This window comes from Mesoplodon mirus (genome assembly GCF_964341445.2).
Source record: "Mesoplodon mirus genome assembly, chromosome: 4".
NCBI classification, from domain to species: Eukaryota; Metazoa; Chordata; class Mammalia; order Artiodactyla; family Ziphiidae; genus Mesoplodon; species Mesoplodon mirus.
The window spans coordinates 42,616,509-42,635,413 of record NC_138979.1 but is presented as its reverse complement, the minus strand read 5'-3'; the positions used below and the strand labels follow the sequence as shown (position 1 = coordinate 42,635,413).

Genomic DNA, 18,905 nt, shown 5'->3' with positions numbered 1-18,905 from the left:
CATGAGGTAGATAGATAGTGGGAAGCAGCCGCAGAGCATGGGGCGATCAGCTCGGTGCTTTGTGACTGCCTGGAGGGGTGGGATGGGGAGGGTGGGAGGGAGGGAGATGCATGAGGGAAGGGATGTGGGAACGGATGTATATGTATGACTGATTCACTTTGTTATAAAGCAGAAACTAATAAAAAATAAATAAATAAATAAATAAAATAAACTGAAGCTCTATGCCATTGGGTGTTGGTAGAGTCCCATATGACAGTCCATGCTCCCACTTTAGCATTTGTGTACTATGGATTCTTACCTGAGAAAATAGATGTAATCAGAAGAGAACTTTGATAAACTCCCACCACCTACCTGTATCTGTTCATCTCCCTACATCTGTGCATGTATGTTCTGCCTTCCCTTGTGTTGCCATGGATGAGTGGTCTGCTTTTATACAAGGCCAGTTCTTCCACCTGTAAACTAGGTTCCGTTTGTCTTTGCTTACTCAGGGACCTCAGTATTGCAGTGCTCTCCTCTCTTCTCAGTTTTCCCTTCTCCATTGGGGCATCACATTAGCATATGTTATGGACTGAATGTTTGTCCCCCCTCCCCATTCATATGCTGAAGCACTAACCCCCCAAAGTGATGATATTTGGAGATGGGACCTTTTGGAGGTTAAGGTTAGATAAAGTCATGAGGGTGGCCCTCATGATAGGAACAGTACCCTTATAAGAAGAGATACCAGAGAGCTTGTTCTCTCTCTACCACATGAAGACACAGTAAGAAGGTTGCTGTCAAAAAGCCAGGAAGAGAGGTCTCACCAGAACCTGACCATGCTGACACTCTGATATTAGACTTCTGACCTCCAGAATTGTGAGAAAATAAATTTCTGTTGTTCAAGACACCCAGTCTATAGTATTTTGTTATGGCAGCCTGAGATGACTAATACAGCACAGCATACCAAATGTGCTATAATCTTCCCCATTCTAAAACAAACGAACAAAAACAATAACAAAAATCATCTCTTGACCTTCTCTCTCAGTTTCTGTTAATTCTGTGCCCTCCTTATAACACCTCGAAAGGGTTGCTTATAGCTGCTGTCTCCAAGTTTTTCTCCTCATTTTCTATTGCAATTGTTATTCTCTTTACCCAGAAAAATCCTTCCCCCAGAGACCTGCGTGGCTTTTCCCCTTAACTTCTTAAATGTCACTGTCTCAGTGAGGCTTTACCTAAGCACCCCTTTAAACTGCATCTCACCTACCACTGTACTTTCTATTCCCTTTGCCTGCCTTAATTTTACTTGTAACACTATCACTAGGAGTTTGTATTAGTTTTCTGTTATTGCGTAACAAATTGCCACAAACTTAGCAACTTAAGACCACAAATTTATTATCTCAACTTCCGTGGGTTTGGTGTCCGGACATAGCTGGGTGCCGTGATCAGGGACTCTAAAGGCTGCAATAAAGGTGTCAGCTGGGATGAATTCTGACCTGGACACTTGACTAGGGCAGAACCCTTTTCCAAGCTCACTCATGTTATTGGCAGAATTTATTTTTTTGTAGCTGAATGACAGGGCTTGTAGTCGATTTCCCTCATACATTCTTAATGTTTCTGATTATCTCCTTTTGCTCACCCAGTGTGTGACGTTTGCCTCTGCTGTGTGTTCCAGCTGGCTAAACTTTGAGACTATTTTAGGATATATGGTCTTTTGACAGGGTCACTTATTGCTTTAAAAGCTATTAATGAGCCATGAAAGATGATCATTATTCATTGTCTAAACATCTTCTGATTATTTGAACTCCCTAATGAATCTGAAAGATACCTTTGTGCTTCAGACAAAAATAAGTAAAAAGACTAAAAGTATGTCCTCTTAAATGGAGCAACTAGTTTGAAGCTCCTCAAAGGCGATTCTGTTTGTGCACTCCATGATGCCTAATACATTTTTTCTCTGAATTTTTATTGCACACAGCCTTAGCAATTGATTATTGAGTATTTTTTTCATTGTATTAGTCATGTTCCCTTAAGCTTTTTTTTTTTTGCTGTACGCGGGCCTCTCACTGTTGTGGCCCCTCCCGTTGTGGAGTGCAGGCTCAGCGGCCATGGCTCACGGGCCCAGCCGCTCCGCGGCATGTGGGATCTTCCCAGACTGGGGCACGAACCTGCGTCCCCTGCATCAGCAGGCGGACTCTCAACCACTGCGCCACCAGGGAAGCCCCCCCCCCCGCTTAAGCTTTTAATGTTCAATTCTCCTAAGAGCTAAGTGTTTCACATTTCTGAGGGAAATATAAGAACGCCTTTGAGATTGACATATATAAAATAGATAACTAATAAGAACCTACTTTATAGCACAAGGATATATATATATATATATCCTACTATATATAAAATAGATAACTAATAAGAACCTACTGTATAGCACAGGGAACTCTACTCAATACTCTGTAATGACTTATATGGGAATAGAATCTAGAAAAGAGTGGATAACTGAGTCACTTTGCTGTACAGCAGAAACTAACACAACATTGTAAATCAACTATACTCCAATAAAAATTAATTGAAAAAAAAAGAATGCCTTTGGGGGTTAATAAAGTATGTCGTAGATTTAAAAAACTTACTCACTTTTTTGAGAAGATAACCACATCTAATTAAGATGCTGTTAATAAAAAGAACAGAAACTAACTTTGTAATGTTGGCTTCCTCTCCTCTTCAATCTGTTCTGCTGCTGTTAATAAAGCCAAGTTTGTCTGACTTGATGAAACAGATGGTGACTGTGATCTACCACTAGAAGGCATTTTCCAGCGCCTCTGCTACACATGACAGAATTTCAGCTCAGGTGTTTGGGGATTCAAATCCAATTACCTTCTGGATTTTTAATATTATAGTTCATTGAGTACTTTTGATGGTCAGATCTCTTTTTTAAAAAAAATAAATTTATTTATTTATGTATTTATTTTTGGCTGCGTTGGGTCTTTGTTGCTGTGTGTGGGCTTTCTCCAGTTGTGGCGAGCCGGGGCTATTCTTCGTTGTGGTGTGCGGGCTTCTCATTGCGGTGGCCTCTTTTTGTTGCAGAGCACGGGCTCTAGGTGTGTGGGCTTCAGTAGCTGTGGTGCCTGGGCTTAGTTGCTCTGCAGCATGTGGGATCTACCCGGACCAGGGCTCGAACCCGTGCATCGGAAGGTGGATTCTTAACCCACTCTGCCACCAGGGAAGTCCCAAGATGTTTTTTTTTTTCTTTTTTTTTTTTGCGGTATGTGGGCCTCTCACTGTTGTGGCCTCTCCCATTGCGGAGCACAGGCTCTGGATGTGCAGGCTCAACAGCCATGGCTCACGGGCCCAGCCGCTCCACGGCATGTGGGATCTTCCCGGACTGGGACACGAACCTGTGTCCCCTGCATCGGCAGGCGGACTCTCAACCACTGCGCCACCTGGGAAGCCCCCAAGATCTATTTTTAATAAGTGTGGTAAATTAAATTTTTAGAGGGCTCAAGAGTATTTTAACTTTTTATCTGAGCATAGAGTCTTACTTATTAAAGAGCCTTTCCCCCCCCACAGGATTACCTGATTAAATCTTCAGCTCAAGAATTGTTTTTTTTTGGTTTGCTTGCTAGGTGTTTATTTAAATTCTCTTTATGTTTCCATACAAATTTTGAAATTATTTGTTCTAGTTCTGTGAAAAATGCCATTGGTATTTTGATAGGGATTGCATTGAATCTGTAGATTGCATGGCGTCCTAACCACTGGATCACCAGGGAATTCCCCGTATGGTCATTTTAACAATATTAATTCTTCCAATCCAAGAACATGGTGTATCTTTCCATCTGTTTTTGTCATCTTCAGTTTCTTTAGTCACTGTCTTATAGTTTTCCAAGTACAGGTCTTTTACCTCCATAGATAGGTTTATTCCTAGGTATTTTATTCTTCTTGATGCAGTGGTAAATGGGATTGTTTCCTTAACTTCTCTCTCTTTCTAAAAAATATTTATTTATTTATTTATTTGACAGCATTGGGTCTTAGTTGCAGCACGTGGGATCTTCGTTGCAACATGTGAGATCTTTCGTTGCGGTGCGTGGGCTCTTCATTGTGGTGCACAGGCCTCTGTCTAGTTGTGTGTGGGCTCCAGAGCATGCAGGCTCAGTAGTTGTGGCACATGGGCTCTCTGGTTGTGATGTGTGGGCTCTAGAATGCATGGGCTTAGTTGCCCCAATGGTATGTGGGATCTTAGTTCCCCGACTAGGGATTGAACCTGCGTCTCCTGTGTTGGAAGCCAATTCTTAACCACTGGACCACCAGGGAAATCCCAAGTGTTTCCTTAATTTCTCTTTGTGATACTTCATTGTGACTGTATAGAAATGCAACAGATTTCTGTATATTAATGTAAAAAAATACATTTATTTATTTATTTATTTTTGGCTGCATTGGGTCTTTGTTGCTGTGTGCGGGCTTTCTCTACTTGCGGCAAGCGGGGGCTACCCTGTGTTGTGGTGCTCGGGCTTCTCATTGCGGTGGCTTCTCCTGTTGCAGAGCATGGGCTCTAGGCACACGGGCTTCAGTAGGTGTGGCACACGGGCTCAGTAGTTGTGGCTTGTGGGCTCTAGAGTGCAGGCTCAGTAGTTGTGGCTCATGGGCTTAGTTGCTCCACGGCATGTGAGATTTTCCTAGACCAGGGCTCGAGTCTGTGTCCCCTGCATTGGCAGGTGGATTCTTAACCACTGTGCCACCAGGGAAGTCCTGTATATTAATTTTGTATCCAGCAACTTTACTGAATTCACTGACGAGCGCTAGTAGTTTTCTGTCAGTGTCTTTAGGATTTTCTATGAATAGTATCATGTCTGCAAACAGTGACAGTTTTACTTCTTCCTTTCCAATTTGTATTCCTTTTCTTTCTTTTTCTTCACGGATTGCTGTGGCTCGGACTTCCAAAACTATGTTGAATAAAAGTGGTGAGGGTAGACATCCTTGTCTTGTTTCTGATCTTAGAGGAAATGCTTTCAGCTTTTCACTGTTGAGTATGATGTTAGCTGTGGGCTTGTCATATATGACCTTTATCATGTTGAGGTAGGTTCCCTCTATGCCTACTTTCTGGAGAGTTTTTATCATAAATGGGTGTTGAATTTTGTCAGAAGCTTTTTCTGCATCTATTGAGATGATCATATGGTTTTTATTCTTCAATTTATTAATGTGGTATATCACATTGATCTGCAGATATTGAAAAACCCTTGCATCCCTGGGATAAATCCCACTTGATCATGGTGTATGATCCTTTTAATGTTTTGTTGGATTTGATTTGCTAATATTTTGTTGAGGATTTTTTTCTTTTTTTTTCTGTACGTGGGCCTCTCAGTGCCGCGGCCTCTCCCATTGCGGAGCACAGGCTCCGGATGCACAGGCTCAGTGGCCATGGCCCACGGGCCCAGCTGTTCCGCGGCATGTGCGATCCTCCTGGACTGGGGCACGAACCCGTGTCCCCTGCATCGGCAGGCGGACTCTCAACCACTCCGCCACCTGGGAAGCCCTTTATTCCCCCTTTAACATGGAAATATCTTTACTTCTTTAACATAATATGTATTTATTATTAAGAGGAACATGCAGAGAAAATGAAAATCTCCAGCCAAAAAGCCATACCCCCAGTAAAAAAAAAATGGCCACTGTTCTCTGTTTAATATATATTCTTTTAGACTTTTTGATGCCTTTGTAAACCACACAGAAATGTGTGTGTGTACATATTCTTTAAGCTGTTTATTCACTTACTGTATCATAGATAGATTGATGTGTCAATACAGATATATCTTTTCTTTTTAAAGGCAACTTAATTTTCCATTATATGAATGAATGTATACCATAGTTTAACTTAACCAGATAACTATTAATGAACATTTAGTAGTTCTAATTTTTTTCTATTGCCATTAAAAATGAACATCCTTTTATATAAATCTTGTTATGTCTTTTTTATAATTAACTTTATATGGTATAATTAAACCATATGTAATTAACCTAAAAGATATAATTAACATAAAATGAAATTATTTTTTAAATGTGCAGTTCAGTGTATTTTGACAAATTTAAAGACCTATGTAACAACACCACGATCTAGTTATTGGACACTTACATCATCTCAAAAGGTTTCCTTTTACTTCTTCCCAACTAATCCTTACTCCTATTCCTAGTTCCAGATAGGAACTATCTGCTCTGCTTTCTATCACTATTGATTAGATTTGTTTTCACTAGAGTTGTATGTAAATGAAATTGTGTAGTATATACTCTATTGTGTCTGAGTTCTTGCACTTAGCACAGTGTTTTGTGATTCATCTATGTTGTGTGCATCAGTAATTTGTTCTTTTTATTTGAGTTGTATTCTGTTATATGGATATATCATAATTTGTTTATCCATTCACCTGTTGATGGACATATAGGTTGTATGGAGTTTTAGGCTAAAATGAACAAAGCTACTATGACCATTCATTTGGAAGTCTTTGTATAAACATTTCACTTCTCATGGGTAAAAAATACCTATGAGTGGAATTGTTGGGTCACATGGTACATTACAAAAAAGTACCAGGCACTTTCCAAAGTTGTACCATTTTGCATACTCACCAACAATTGAATAATATCAGTTGCTCCACTTTCTTGCCAACATTTGACATTGTCAGCCTTTTTAATATTAGCCATTCTAATAGTCTGGGTAGTGGTGTCTTATTGTGGTTTTCATATGTATTTCTCTGATTTCTAATGATGTTGAGCACATGCTTATTGCCTGTCTGTATACTTTTTTTTTGGTAAAGTGTTTATTTGTCCTTTGCCCATTAAAAAAATTGGGTTTGTTTTCTCATTATTATAGAATTGTAAGAGTTCTTTGTATATTTAGTACAATTGAAAGATAAATCTATTATATATATTTCCTCCCAGTCTGTAACTTGCCTTTTTTTTTTTTAAACAATGTCTTTTGATGTGCAGAAGTTTTTAATTTTGAAGAAATCCAACATCAATTTTTAAAAATTGGTTTGTACTTTTTGTGGCCTAGATTTAAAAAATCTTTGTCTACCTTGAAATCACAAAGATATTTTACTGTGTTTTCTTTTAGAGGTTTTATAGTTTTTTTTTTTTTTTTTTTTTGCTGTACGCGGGCCTCTCACTGTTGTGGCCTCTCCCGTTGCGGAGCACAGGCTCCGGACGCACAGGCTCAGCGGCCATGGCTCACGGGCCCAGCCGCTCCGCGGCATATGGGATCCTCCCAGACCGGGGCACGAACCCGTATCCCCTGCATCGGCAGGCGGACTCTCAACCACTGCGCCACCAGGGAGGCCCTAGAGGTTTTATAGTTTTGACTTTTACATTTTGAAGTGGTATTTTTTTTTTTTAAATCAGGGATAATCATACTGATCAACACTTCTTTTTTTTTTTAGATATTGGGGGTAGGAGTTTATTAATTTATTTTTGCTGTGCTGGGTCTTCGTTTCTGTGCGAGGGCTTTCTCTAGTTGTGGCAAGTGGGGGCCACTCTTCATTGCGGTGCGCGGGCCTCTCACTGTCGCGGCCTCTCTTGTTGCGGAGGACAGGCTCCAGACGCGCAGGCTCAGCAGTTGTGGCTCACGGGCCTAGTTGCTCTGTGGCATGTGGGATCTTCCCAGACCAGGGCTCGAACCTGTGTCCCCTGCATTAGCAGGCAGATTCTCAACCACTGCACCACCAGGGAAGACCCCTGAGGTGGTTTTTTTGCGTTTGATTTGAAGTCAGTTTTTCCCCAAAGGTATATCAAGATATTTCAGTGGTATTTTAAAAAGGCAATCCATTCTCCATTGAATTTCCTAGACAACTTTGTTGAAAATCAGTTTTCCATACATGTGTGGATCTGTTCCTGGCCTCTCTGTTTTGTTCCATTGTGATATATGTGTGTGTGTGCGTGTGTGTGTGTGTGTGTGTGTGTGTGTGTATCCCCTTATGCTAATAATATGTGTCTTGATTATTGTGTCCCAAAACAAGTAGTTTCCTCTGACTTTGTACTTTTCTTTTAAAATATTTTTGGTGGTGTCAGTCCTTTGATTTCCATACAGATTTTGTCAGTTTCTACAAAAAAGCCTGCTGTGATTTTGATGCTGTTTATTTACGTTGTATCTCTATAGAACAATTTGGGAAGAATTGTACATTAGTAACATTTGGTCTTTTTTTTTAATTTTTAAAAAAATTAATTAATTAATTAATTAATTTTGGGCTGCTTTGGGTCTTTGTTGCTGTGTGTGGGCTTTCTCTAGTTGCAGCGAGTAGAGGCTACTCTTCATTGCGGTGTGCAGCCTTCTTATTGTGGTGGCTTCTCTTGTTGCAGAGCATGGGCTCTAGGCTCATGGGCTTCAGTAGTTGTGGCTCTAGAACGCAGGCTCAGTAGTTGTGGTGCACGGGCTTAGTTGCTCCACAGCATGTGGGATCTTCCCGGACCAGGGATCGACCCGTGTCCCCTGCATTGGCAGGCGGATTCTTAACCACTTCGCCACTATGGAAGTCCCACATTTGGTCTTATCTACGAATGTGGTACGTTTCTCTTTTTATTTAGGTTTTCTTTCTCTTAGCAGTGTTTCATAGTTTTCAGGGTACACAATTTAAGTTTATCTTCCTAATGTAAAAGGTATTTACAGAAATTACTTGGCTAATTATTGCTAAATATAGAAATAGAATTGATTTTTGTATTTTGATCCTTAGTCTTTTTTTTTTTCATCGCGGTGCGTGGGCCTCTCACTGTCGTGGCCTCTCTTGTTGCGGAGCACAGGCTCCAAACACGCAGGCTCAGTAGTTGTGGCTCATGGGACTAGTTGCTCCGCGGCATGTGGGATCTTCCCAGACCAGGGCTTGAACCCGTGTCCCCTGCGTTAGCAGGCAGATTCTCAACCACTGCACCACCAGGGAAGCCCTGATCCTTAGTCTTATTACCTTGCTTATCAGTTCTAGCAGCCTTTTTGGGTAGTTTTCTTAGGATTTTGTGAACAAAGACAATTTTACTTCTTCCTTTCTAATCTGTATACCTTTTATTTTTTTCCCTTACCCAATATATTGCAAGTACTAGGACCTCTAGTACAGTGTTGAGTAGAACTGATGAGAGCAGACGTTCTTGTATTGCTCCCAATCTTATGGGAAGAGCATTGTCTTGCACCATTATATATGATGTAAGTTGTTGTATGATGTTGTTTATTGTAGAGTCACTCAACTTGATCATGTTTTATATGTTCCCTTTTATTTTTCCTATTCCTATATGCTGAGAGCGTTGTTCTTCCCCATGAATTAGTGTTTACTTTTGTCAAGTGCTGTTCCTGCATATAGTGAGATAATTATGTAGGTTTTCTTTTTCATTCTGTTACTATGATGAAATGCAATTATTGATTTTTCCAGTGTTAAACGCACTTCACTTTGCTGAGATAAACTCCACTTGGTCATGATTTGTTTTTTTTTTTTAATATACTGATGGATTAGGTTTAAAGGTGTTTGCGTCTTTGTTCATGAAAGATATTCCTGTATAGTTTTTTTATGTCTTTGGTTTTGTTATCTTGGTAATAATACTGCCCTTATACAATGAGATCTTTTCCTCAATTTTCTGAAACACTTTGTGAAGGATTGGTGCTATTTCTTCCTTAAATGTTTGGTAAAGTTCATCAGTAAAGCCACCTGGGCCTCAGATTTTAGTTGTAGTTTTAGGGTTTTGTTTTCTGGTGAGAAGACTTGAAATTGTGAATGCAGCATCTTTAATAGATGTAGAGCTATTAGGTTTTCTATTTCTTCCTTTGTCAATTTTTTTTGAAATTGTTTTTCAAGGGATTTAACATATTGTAGGATCTATAGCCATGTCCCATCTTTCATTCTTGATAATAGTAATTTGTGTTTTCTCTAAATATTTTTGGTCTTTCTAGATAATCAATTTTATTGATCTTTTCACAAATAGTTTTTGGATTCATTGATTTCTCTATAATTTTTGTATTTTATTTCATTGGTTTTTATTCTTCTTTATATCTCTTTAGTATGAGTTTTCTTTGCTCTTATTTGATGCTTCAGGTAGAAGCTTAAACCATTGATTTGAGACCTTTCTTCTTTTCTGATGTAAGCATTTAAAGCTATACATTTCCTTCTAAGTGCTAATGTAGCTGCAACCCCCAAATTTTTATGTTTTGCTTTCATTTTCATTCAGTTCAACATATTTTAAAATTTGCTGGGCTTCCCTGGTGGCACAGTGGTTGGGAATCCACCTGCCAATGCAGGGGACACGGGTTCAATCCCTGGTCTTGGAAGATCCCACATGCCACGGAGCAACTAAGCCTGTGTGTCACAGCTGCTGAGCCTGTGATCTAGAGCCTTCGAGCCACAGCTACTGAAGCCCACTCGCCTAGAGCCCATGCTCCACAATAAGAGAAGCCACCACAATGAGAAGCCCGCACACTGCAATGAAGAGTAGCCCCCGCTCACCTCAACTAGAGAAAAGCCTGTGTGCAGCAACGAAGACCCAGTGCAGCCAAAAATAAAATAAATAAAATAAATAAATTTTAAAAAATTTGTCTTGTAATTTAGAAGTGTTTTTGTTTAGTTTATAAATATTTGGGAATTTTCTAGCTATCTTTCTTGTACTGATTTCTAGTTTAATTGTGTGTGGTTTTAGAGTTTTAGGTAGTAACAGATGAGAATGGTGAGGCTGCTTCATTTGAGGGGGAAGCTGGCGGGAATGGGAAAAGGGGCTTGATTTCTCGGCTTGTGGAGGCTCTCTGACTTTCCTTTATGACTCCTTAAGGGCTCTCAGGTACCTCAAGGGTTTTTGTGGTACATAGTCTGAAACTACTGCCATGCCATAGGTTGTGCCGTAAATTTGGGAAGGTGAAAATGATGCTAAGGTGGAGAAAGTACTTGGAGGAAAGCAACTAGTGCACTGTTAAGTGGTTGTCTCAGAATAAGTACTTAAAGAGATTCGTTGTGTAATTCAAATATCCGAATAAATGAGACCTTAGTGGAAACATACATTATGTAGTATAGATTGAGAATGAATACTAAGATGGAAAAAAACAGAAGTGTTTGTCTAGTCCAGGTGAAAATATTTGGACCTATACATAATTCCATTGTTTCTTAGAGATTGAGATTTTTACATAAATGTTATCAATTTTTTATTTTCCTTCATGTACGTTTCACCATAGAGGATGAAGCACTATAAAAGAGATAGTTTCTGTTAAATAAGATAAAATTATTTAGGCCTTTAACAAAATTCTTAGAACTAAGTAAAATGATAAAGTCAGTGCCTATTGTTATACCTTTAAATTTCTTAAGTGGGCATAGAAGTGGTTCCCCAAAACTGCCTAGATGCCCTCTCATCATTTAGAGTAGGAATCAGAACACTATGGCCCATGAACCAAGAGTGGATTTTACATTTTTGAAGGGTTCTAAGAGAAAAAAAAACAACAACCCAAGAAGAATCTGTGTCACAGGCTGTGTGGTCCACAAAGCCTAACTTACTTGGCCTTTTACAGGAAGAGTTTGCTGAGTCCCGACTTAGAGTAAGAAGCAATTCATATTTAAAAAGGCTTTGTCTCATCCTTTCAGATCTCTTCAAAAAGGAGAAGATGATAACAGTGACAGATAACATGGCTTCTTTCTTATCCAGGCTAGCATCTGGTTCCAGCGTCTTCTTTACAGTGAACTTTGTGTATTGAAGTGGGGGAATTTGGCTTCAATCTGTGTTTGAAAAGTACCTTTATGTAGAGAAGATTGATAATGAGCACACTGACCATTTATTTCTCAAGGATGGTATTATTTAGACTAATAAGCATCATTTTAGGTTTAGTTTTGTATTATGTATAGGTCACATTTTAGTTTTTATATATAGCTTAATTTTTTTTCCACACACACACTGTATTTTATTTTTACAAGAGATAAATAAACTGATACCAATATAGCTTAATTTTTAAAGCTTCTTCAAACCACTTAAATTTTGAAATGTGTAGATACAAATTAATTTTATATTGGCCTATATATTTTCACAGGATGATTGTCTTTTGAAAGTGTGGTACCCTATGACTGGTTGGAAGTCTTCAATTATACCTCCGGATCATCATGGAGTGGAAAGGAGACAGGCGTCTGCCCAGTTTTCCTTTGTCTATTTGGCACATCCGCGAGCTGTGACAGGTTTTTCATGGCGTAAAACTAGCAAATATATGCCCAGGTTAGAAAACTGTGTCATAGAACTTCATTTTGTATTACTTATATGTTTATAAAAATAATGAAAACAAAGGTCCTTTTAATTGACATGGTGGCAGTGAAGAGCAGAGGTTCTGGGCGTCAACTGCCTGACTTCAGATTCTGCTGTTGTTACCAGCTTTGTGAGCTTTTGACTAAATTTGTTAAGCTCTCCATGCCTCTGTAGAATGGGGGTAGTAGTAGTACCTACCTCAAAGAGTTGTGTGAGACTGAAATGTGTGAGTGCGTGTGAATGCTTATACAGGCCTTTGCACATTGTGTGTGCCAGGGCAGCGTTAGCTGGTATTGTCAGTATCAGCAGCAGCAGTAGATTCTAGGAAGGAGACGTTTGCAAGTAACAGGAAAGTGCACACTGAGTGAGAATAAAACATAGTAATAAACTGTCAGTAATATGCATTCTGGGAGGGCATTATCATATACATTGAATAAAGTGGCCAAGTTTTTCTTATCTTAGGGCTATCAACAGAAACTTCTCAAAGGATTTATTATAAGTTTTTCTTCATTGTTACAGCCATCTCTTAAAAGTGTTTAGAAGATTAAGCAAACTACAAAACAACCCATACCAATGATTCCTGTATTATATATACAGTTCTAAAAATGCTTGCTTAGAAATCTGTATTCATTCTTGAGGAAGGGTTATTTCATCTGCTAAATATATCTGAGCACTGTTTGCACTTGATGGGAAATATAGCACACCTATTATGGAGGTGCTCAGTAAATGATAACATGGGGAATTTATACGTTTTTGGAATCTAAATAAAAGGTTACTCTAGCTTAATCTGTTTAAGTTATTTGCATCTATGGAAAACATTTGCAGAACACTTTACCTTTGACTGAGTCAGATTCTATGTAAGCATTTTTTTAATGGGAAAATTTTTTTTTTTTTTACGATGAGTGGTTAAACCACTTCAGGTGCTTGATGCTGTGACATTTTTGCTTAACTTAATGGAAATTGTTTTATAGTTTGAAGTTATAGTCTCCTTACAGTTTTATTATTAATAAGTTTGTTTACCTATTTATAACTGTTTAGATTATAAGAAGGATAAAACAAAATGCTGGAACTACTTCCATAAACCACATAGTTTAATTATAATTAATGATCTTTTATTATGGTCATTCTGCAATTTGTAATGACAGAAATGTAGGTTTTCTTTTGATGTTTAGTTTGTTTTGTTTAGGAGATACTAATCCTCCAGAGCCTTGTTTTCAAGCAGCACATGTATATAATCTGGCATTAATTTCTGTTTCCTTCGTCAGGACCATTTCCTAGTTTTTATGATGTTCACAGCCATACTGTGCGTGATTTCAAGCTCTTCCATTGATACTCTTTCTCCACACAATGTAATTTCTAAAGCAGTTGGAAGCATACTATACTGTCATTTAGTTTAGCTGTTCAAGACATAAGTTTAATGAATTAAGGTGAGTGTCAGGGACAGTTAGGTTGTTCTTATTTTATGGTAACTGATTGCACCCTTTGTCCAGCCTACCACCTTGCAGGTCTGAGCAGGTAATAAATGGGGTTTGGTAAGAGTGTGAAATAGTCAGTAGAAATCCATTATCATTATTGGAAAAATAACTACACATAGATCATACTGTTTTGCGTTAATGTCATCTTTAAGGATTAAGAACTAAATATTAATAGCCTTTAATTTTTCATGTCATTGATACTCATAGTAACTTTTGTTCATTTCTCTTTATCATTAGAGGTTCTGTCTGTAATGTGTTATTAACTTCATGCCATGATGGTGTCTGCCGGCTGTGGGCAGAAACCGTATTACCAGAAGACTGTCTTTTGGGTGAGCAGATTTGCGAGACTACCACTTCCAGCACTGCCAGCAACCTTACTCATGCTGGAAGACACAAGGACAGAGTACAACATGCTCTTGAGGTACTGTATTATTTAAAGTGGTAAATGAATCTTGAAGATAATGTGAGTATGGTGGGAATTCATAAGCTAAGTTGCAGATGGTGCGTGGTACACATAATGACGAAATTAATGGCAAAGAATTCTCACTTATTTTATGTCGCTTAGAAGACAGATATAGACAGTAATGATCTCAGATATGTAGTCTAGATAAATAGTATAAATTTAGTTCTTTCAGTTTTCATGTTGAGTGTGAAAATCTATAGGAGTAGGCAGCTTTGATTAATAAAACATGTAAAAGTCTTTGAAATTGGTTGTTATTAAAAATATTTTGTGGGGAATTCCCTGGCAGTCCAGTGGTTAGGACTCGGTGCTTTCACTGCTGGGGCCCGGGTTCAATCCCTGGTCAGGGAAGTAAGATCCCGCAAGCTGCGCGGTGCAGCAAAAAAAAAATAAATAAATTAATTAATTAAATAAATAAACCACAGCAATCTTTAAAAAAATAAACAGATAAAAATAAAAATATTTTGCTTTTGTTTCATGAGGATTAAATTTTACATTTATTTTTCTAATTAAAAATGACTATTATGAATAAGAATAAAGGTGTTAAGATATTAAGTTAACTTATATAATTGCACAGTTTTCATGGTTTAATATTTTGAAAGTGAAATAATTTTTCTAGTTTTTAAATACTATATATAAAACAAAAGTGCTTTCTAAGAAATTAGATTATTTATAATATAGTATGAACTGTTGTGCCCATTATGATTAGGGAATAAAATGCGATAAACACATTATTAAAAATTACCAGAAATTTATTATAGTAAACCTAGATTGCTAATTTTCTTAATTTTTCATGTGACTTTATTACACAAAGAGTATATGCTTATTCTAAAATTAGATTAGGAAAAGGAAAAAATGTAGAGTTTATAATCCAACTATTCCAATGTGTTTGTACATTTTTTTAATTTACAAGATTGAGATCATATTATGCAGTAATGTTTTATAACTTGCTTTTTATACTTAATGTGTTATAAACATCTCTGTACATTACTAATTATACTTTTACATTGCACGTTTACATTAACACTTTAATGGTTGCATAGCCAAAATGGTTTTGCAGTTTCGGCAAGCAGAAATATTTTGGGGGTTTAATAGGCTAAGGATGTGGTCCTTTAAAGTTTTATGTAAAGTAGTCCTGCTCTGATGCTCTCTGTGATTGGGCACTATTTATACAGTTTTTTTCAACATTTAAAGCATAAATGAAATTAAAGCAGAAGTCAGAACAGTTAGAGTTATGGTTTGCTATTGATTGAAATTTAGTGGGAAAAAGTACTTTATTTACTAGATGTTTACAATAATTTATATATTTGTATAATATTTTATCTTTAAATTACATATGAGCTTTTGGAGCCTAAGGGCTTTTAGATATCTTTATATCCTCCATGTTATCTAATATATTTCTTTTCAAGTGTTTGTTAAATCAAATTACTAACTGCTACATAAAATAAAAGCAAAAATAAAATAATATGTAATCAGTATTTGACACATTTTTGCTGCCTTTTAATAAAATATTGTCAATTAGTAATGTTAAAATTGTTTTTAATAGAAAAAGCCTGATTATCTGACTTATGAGCTATTTTGCTTTCTAATGTCCTTTCCTATAAAACCCCTAACTGCAAGGTCTATGTAATTCTATATATACTTAAATTATACATTTTGTTCCTAGGAGAAGATAACTGACCAATATAGCACAGCCTTGGCAATCTAATTTAAAATAATGATAAATGTCAAAGATTGAGTGAAAATAATTTGATAGGTGTAATCAAAGAAATAAGCAGGGAGACCAGAGACAGAGGACACACCATAGAACTGATACTGTTTTTCACATGAAAAGGGACAAGGGCTGTGGAATTGAAAGGAAGGACCAGATGTTTTACTTTACTGCAGAAAGAACTGAGAGGATGCCACATTTTATTTAATTGATTGCAAGGAACAAAGGAAAAGAATGGTATATTATTATTAAGCATGGTATTGTTAAGTGACAGAATAAGGAATTGCTGTGTGGTGGGGTTATGGTATGGAGAAAAGATTGTGCTGAGAGTTGACATGGTCCCGTGTCAGAATAGTTCAGATGATGGAGTATGCCATTACAGAATTTTTATCATAGACACATATCTCAGTTTGAACAAATTCCACAGGTCAACACTTTCATGGGGTCTTTCTTGGCTACTCTTATCTAAGTTAAGGTTCCCCTTGTTATTCTGTATTTTTGTACCCCCTTTTTGTCTTTATAATAGAGGTTATATATTAGATTATTTAGCTGGCTATTTAGTTCTAAGTGAGAATTTTGGGGAGGAATATTCTTCCTGATAGGAAGATTTGGAATTTTTTTTTTTACACCCTTATGACTAGTAAATTTCATCTCAGTACTGGGATATCCTGAAAAAACTAGACTTTGGACTCCTAACCTTTATAGGGGTTTCTGCAGATAATAAGTGTTTTTGAGCAACTACTGCCTTGAACTATAAAATTTGCAAGACCAGTGGAGAATATATTAAGTTGTTCTATTGTAGTTAAAGTTTCCTTTAAGATGGTCAGGTTTTACAGAGAGGAAAATTGTAAAATCCTTAATAATCAAAAGTACTTTGATCAGCACTTATTAGAGTTCCTAGACTTGGATTTAGTAATTATTTTTCTATTTTAGACAATACACCATTTGAAAAATTTAAGAAAAGGACAAAGGAAGTCTTCTATTCTTGTAACACACACTGAATTAATGCATGACCAGATGGCAATGCATGAAGTTCAAAGACACATTTCCCATCACGCAAATGCACTGTGTCATTTTCACATTGCAGCGAGCATCAATCCCGCCACAGGTAAAGGATAGTAAAGTTTTATTTCTTATCTGCTAAAATAAGATAAATAAATAGAAAAGTGGGACTACTTTTATAACCTGTTTCTAATTTTATGCTAATACTCCATGTTTCTTTTTAAAATACTTCTTAATTGGAACAGAAATATAAGGGGCCATTTCTTAAATTGAGACTGTGTGATCCTCAGGGAATAACTTCAAATAAGTATTTTTGAGCACCATTGTTTGTCTAGAATATGGCAAAGTTTCTAAGTAATTAGAGCTTTAGTTCAACCTGGAGATGAACACAAGTGGTCGCAGCCTGGTTAATTAGTGTGATTTCCCACCCTTTTATATTTTCACTATTATTCTTTCTTCTCAACTCTTCTTTATAACTTTATCTAAGTATATTTTTGCATAGTTTTCCTTATATTTCAGCATATCTTGTTTTGTACACTCATAGACTTTCTTGTCCTACACTTCGGGATAGATAGTTTTTCTTCTAACCTTGATGTTTTCTTTTTGCTCTTTTCCTCCTATGTCGTTGAGAAGTGTTTTGAGGCAGGTTCATTGTTGGCAAGAGCATATTTAAAGCTTCTATTTAAGGTCATTGTTTTCTTTCTGCATGAAAAACATATGACAAGGCCTATTAGTTTCATATTACATTGCTGGAAGAACTATATTTGTATAAAGTTATAGTTACGTTTTATTGAAATGGAAGTCTATTGCTTCAGGGTGCAGAGGATTTTATTTTTTAAATGTTTATTTATATAAAGATAGGTATTTAGCAAATACAGTTCCAAAAGAGTGATATCTGGATGCCTCCCCCCCAGTCTCTTTTTCTTTCTATTGAATGGATTATTTATAATTTGATTTGGGATTAAGGAGTTTTTTTTTTTGAATTATACTGTTTTACGTGAACTGATCTATAGTGTGAATTTCAGTTACCCCACATGGAGAAAATCTGCTATACTTAGAAGTTTGCTTGCCTTCCTGTGTTCTTTCTTGGCATTATTTTTCCCCAACTTTTGAGGAAAGTTTAAAACAGAAAAGTTGGAAGAATAGTACAGTGAACACTCATTTCACCCACTTTGATTCAACAATTGCTAACATTTTGCCAGTTGCTTTATTCTCTCTGTATATACACACATATGTATGTTTATATGTGGGTGTGTGTGTGAGTGAAATTTTTCTTAATGTTTTCAAAGTAAGTTACACATATCATGGCATATCACCCTTACATACTTCAGCAAGTATCTCCTAAGTATAAGGAAATTTTCTTACATAATCACAATATCATTATCATACCTAAGAAAATTAGAAATAATTCCATAATCTCTGATATTCAGTTCATATTTAAATTTCAGTCATCTCAAAAATGTCTTTTAGATTTGCTTTTCTGTTTTGTCTTTCTGTTCCCTCATCCCCAAACCAGGATTCAATAAAAGTTTGTGCATTAGGTGTGTTTCATTTTTAAATTAGTAATTTAATTCCATATGTCTATGCCATTAGTTCATTTACCATTAAATTCAATTAAAAATTTCAAATCGTGCTAGAGTTATGTTTACTTTTTGTTTATCACATTTTCTGTGTAATGGAATTAGTCTTTATAGGCACATGTAATATTTTAAAAGACATTAGAAATTCACACTGAAATGTTATCTTTTTTGATTCCACAGATATTCCAAATGTCTTGGTTGGCACTGTATTTAACATTGATGATGGAAATGGGGGCTTTGTAGTTCATTGGTTAAACAACAAAGAATTTCATTTTACATCATCTACTGAAATATTTATGCAGCAATTACGAACACTTTCTGAAAAGCAGGTGGATCATGAAAACGACGATAGAGAAGATGAACGTTCACAGGAGGAAAGAGAGAGGGGTTTACGTATGAAACTAGACCATGGTTAGTATCCTGTGTTCAGATTTTTCTTTTTTACAGGCTGACAGCTTTTTGTGAAACCACCTTTGGTTTGTAATCTTTCCTTCCTC

The 18,905-nt window shown here is 36.8% G+C and overlaps 1 protein-coding gene across 3 annotated transcripts in view; it reads left to right on the top strand.

Moving 5' to 3' along the window:
• The window catches only part of DMXL2 (Dmx like 2), a 174,489-nt gene that overhangs the window by 50,186 nt on the left and 105,398 nt on the right, over positions 1 to 18,905 (top strand). For all 3 annotated transcript variants that reach the window (XM_082620084.1, XM_082620083.1, XM_082620085.1), the window contains 4 exons: positions 11,975 to 12,153; positions 13,893 to 14,076; positions 16,760 to 16,934; positions 18,589 to 18,819. In XM_082620084.1, the coding sequence (XP_082476210.1) occupies positions 11,975 to 12,153; positions 13,893 to 14,076; positions 16,760 to 16,934; positions 18,589 to 18,819 (769 nt within the window). The remainder of the gene's footprint in view (positions 1 to 11,974; positions 12,154 to 13,892; positions 14,077 to 16,759; positions 16,935 to 18,588; positions 18,820 to 18,905) is intronic.